Source organism: Antrostomus carolinensis, unplaced genomic scaffold (assembly GCF_000700745.2).
Source record: "Antrostomus carolinensis isolate BGI_N321 unplaced genomic scaffold, ASM70074v2 scaffold2423, whole genome shotgun sequence".
Lineage (NCBI taxonomy): Eukaryota > Metazoa > Chordata > Aves > Caprimulgiformes > Caprimulgidae > Antrostomus > Antrostomus carolinensis.
The window spans coordinates 78,610-81,733 of record NW_010304297.1 but is presented as its reverse complement, the minus strand read 5'-3'; the positions used below and the strand labels follow the sequence as shown (position 1 = coordinate 81,733).

At 54.7% G+C, this 3,124-nt stretch overlaps 1 protein-coding gene across 1 annotated transcript in view; it reads left to right on the top strand.

Annotated features, from left to right (window-relative positions):
• RGMA (repulsive guidance molecule BMP co-receptor a) overlaps window positions 1-3,124 on the top strand; it is a 16,731-nt gene that overhangs the window by 13,312 nt on the left and 295 nt on the right. Inside the window, 2 exon segments of the mRNA XM_029084113.1 lie at window positions 232-743; window positions 2,707-3,124. The exon segment at window positions 2,707-3,124 is cut by the window's right edge and continues 8 nt beyond it. Of these exon segments, the coding sequence (XP_028939946.1) occupies window positions 232-743; window positions 2,707-3,124 (930 nt within the window).

The window sequence follows — 3,124 nt, the reverse complement described above, 5'->3', positions numbered from 1 at the left end:
GGCTTAAATTGGGGTAGATCCTGTTGGTTTCTTTGGCTTTGATGCATGAGAGTTGGGTCATGTGAGAGGGTCATGTCTGGTGAGCCAAGGCGCTGTCACGCGGTAGAGTCAATATCATGAGTTTGAGCTGCAGGAGGAGGAGATCAACCTCTTGGTGGGGGGGTAGAGTTGGATGTCCCACACGCAGGCATGCAAGCATTGACCACCTTGTGCTTTCCTCCCCTCCCGCAGTGATATCTCCATGCAAGATCCTCAAGTGCAACTCTGAGTTCTGGACGGCCACGTCAGGATCCCACCACCTGGGCACGGAGGAGGCCCCCGAGTTTTGCACGGCACTGCGCGCCTACGCGCACTGTACCCGCCGCACTGCCCGCACTTGCAGGGGTGACCTGGCCTACCACTCTGCTGTGCATGGCATAGACGATCTCATGGTGCAACACAACTGCTCCAAGGATGGCCCAACATCCCAGCCCCGCCTCCGGACATTGCCCCCTGGGGATAGCCAGGAGCGCTCTGACAGCCCCGAAATCTGCCACTACGAGAAGAGTTTCCACAAACACTCGGCTGCCCCCAACTATACCCACTGTGGGCTTTTCGGGGACCCCCACCTCAGGACTTTCACAGACACTTTCCAAACGTGCAAGGTGCAAGGAGCTTGGCCGCTCATAGACAATAACTACCTGAACGTCCAGGTCACCAACACACCGGTGCTGCCTGGCTCCACGGCCACCGCCACCAGCAAGGTGAGCCTTGGGCATGTCCCTGTGAGCAGAGGTGGGCGAGGGCAGAAGTGCTTCTGAACAGCCTTTCTGTCCACCATCATTTGCATGTCTCCTTGGGGAGGGTAAGACCGGGTGGGAGCTCCTCTGAATTTGAGCATTTGCCCCTAAATACCAGATGCCCATTCTTCCTTTATCCCCACCCTCACTTAAATGGCCTGTGGTTTCTTCCTGAACACATCAAGCCCCGTCATGGTTAGCAGGCTGAGATGCTGCAGGCCATCATGGCCAGAGTGGGGGATTGCAAATTAAGAGGACTCCCACCTGGGGGACTCCAGGTTGCTGTGAACAGACAGACCAAGAATGATGATGGCACCTTTTGGAGGACACTCAAGGTCCAAGCAAACCCAGGAGTGTGCCCTCCAGGGAGGTTTCAGCTCACAGGGAAAAGCGTGGAGGAAGCTGAGCTCCTCGCACCGCCTTCCCCTCTGCCCAAGCTCATAATTGTCTCTGTGGTTTGCAGCTGAGTCAAGGCATTTTGTGGGGCACAGTCTGTTCTGGAGGTGCTTTGACAGCCTAAATAAACATCCTGAAGGTAGAAGGCAAACACTGAGGAAAAACCCAAGTGAAAATGAGCAGGACTTGAGTGGCATGGCCTCAGCTTCAGGAGAGACCTGGAGCTGATGAGTTGTTATGTTGCTCCATGGTGCACAAGCTCTAAAGCTGCTAACAGGCCACTTTTTGTGCCAAAAAAAAAAGGGAAGCTCAGCAGGAGGCATCCTTTTGCTTTTGGAAAATATCCTGTCCCGCCTTGTCTGGGAGTCCTGCTCCTCCCTGCATGTGGGGAGAAGAAAGAAGCACATGTAGGACATGGACTGCTTCTCAGCTCAGCCTGAGCTGGAGCTGGCATTTTGGTTTTGACTTGTCCCTAGTAAACCTTCTTAAAGGTCCTTAATGATGCTCTTAACTCCTTACCTACCAAAAGACATCAAAACCTGCTGAAGCTTTCAAGGAAGCCGGGCATGAGGAAAGTGTTCCTTAAGGACTTCATGGACCTGCAATTTCTAGGCTGACCCAGGATCACCATCTTAATTGAGCCTTTTCACCCGTTATCTGCCTCACAGGCTTGTGGTGAGGAGGGATTAGTCATGAGATCTGCAGCATGAGCTGTGGAAAGCATTACTGGGTCATTACTAGAGGAACATGTGTTCTTGGAAAGGATGAGAGCCTCTTGGTCCATGGGGCTCTTTGTGTTTTTTACATGATGTTCTATGGTCTACCCTTCTTCCTCCAGCCAGAGGCAGGGCTGGACTCAGAGGAGGTAGCAGGAGGTCCATGCAAGGGATAGTGTAGCTTGAAACCCAGGGCATGGTGGTGCCTCATGACATGGCTGAGGAGGCAATAGCAGGGCTGCTGTGGAGCTGGGAGCATCTGGGCACTCAGCAGAGGGGTGGGTGGGAGAGAGGGGCATTGCCAGGGCTCTGGACAGCTCTGGGCTCCTCACCAGCACCTCTGGGAGCAAAGGAGAAGGCTCTGTTGGTCTGCAAGGTCCACCCCTTGGGTTGTAAAAGCCATGGGAGCGAGAAGAGAAGCTCCACCACCTCTTAAGAGAGTTAGGGCTTATCCTCCTCTGCCATCTGCCAGACCCTGGGGGAAAGACAGTGCTGCCTGCACACGCATCCACCCAGCTCCAGCTACAAGGGAGCTCCTGTGTTGGGCCTGGACATGACAGCACAGATCCAGGTGGTCCATTCAGTCCAGCCTCTGGGTCTTGACTCCTGTGCTGTATCAGGATGGCCATGTCTAGGTGCCTCAAAGTTGGGGCAACTTCTTAGAATGAAGCACCTGTCCATGAGCTGTAGGCCATGCTCTTCACCAGGCTGAGCAGATGGCTCCTCCACCTCCCATGCTGCTCCTGCTGTTGACCATGTGCTCTCAAGTGGTCATGGCTGGTTGTAACCTTGTTCTTTTCTTTCATCCCTCACAGCTCACCATCATCTTCAAGAGCTTCCAGGAGTGCGTGGACCAGAAAGTGTACCAGGCAGAGATGGATGAGCTCCCCGCTGCCTTTGCTGATGGCTCCAAGAATGGTGGGGACAAGCATGGAGCCAACAGCCTAAAGATCACTGAGAAGGTGTCAGGCCAACACATTGAGATCCAGGCAAAGTACATTGGCACCACCATCGTGGTGAGGCAGGTGGGCCGGTACCTCACTTTCGCTGTGCGCATGCCAGAGGAGGTGGTCAATGCCGTGGAGGACCGGGACAGTCAAGGCCTCTACCTGTGCCTCCGTGGTTGTCCACTCAACCAACAGATTGACTTCCAGACCATCCGCTCGACTCAAGCCACAGAGGGTCGTACTCGTAGGAAGGGGCCCAGCCTGCCGGCTCCCCCCGAGGCCTTCA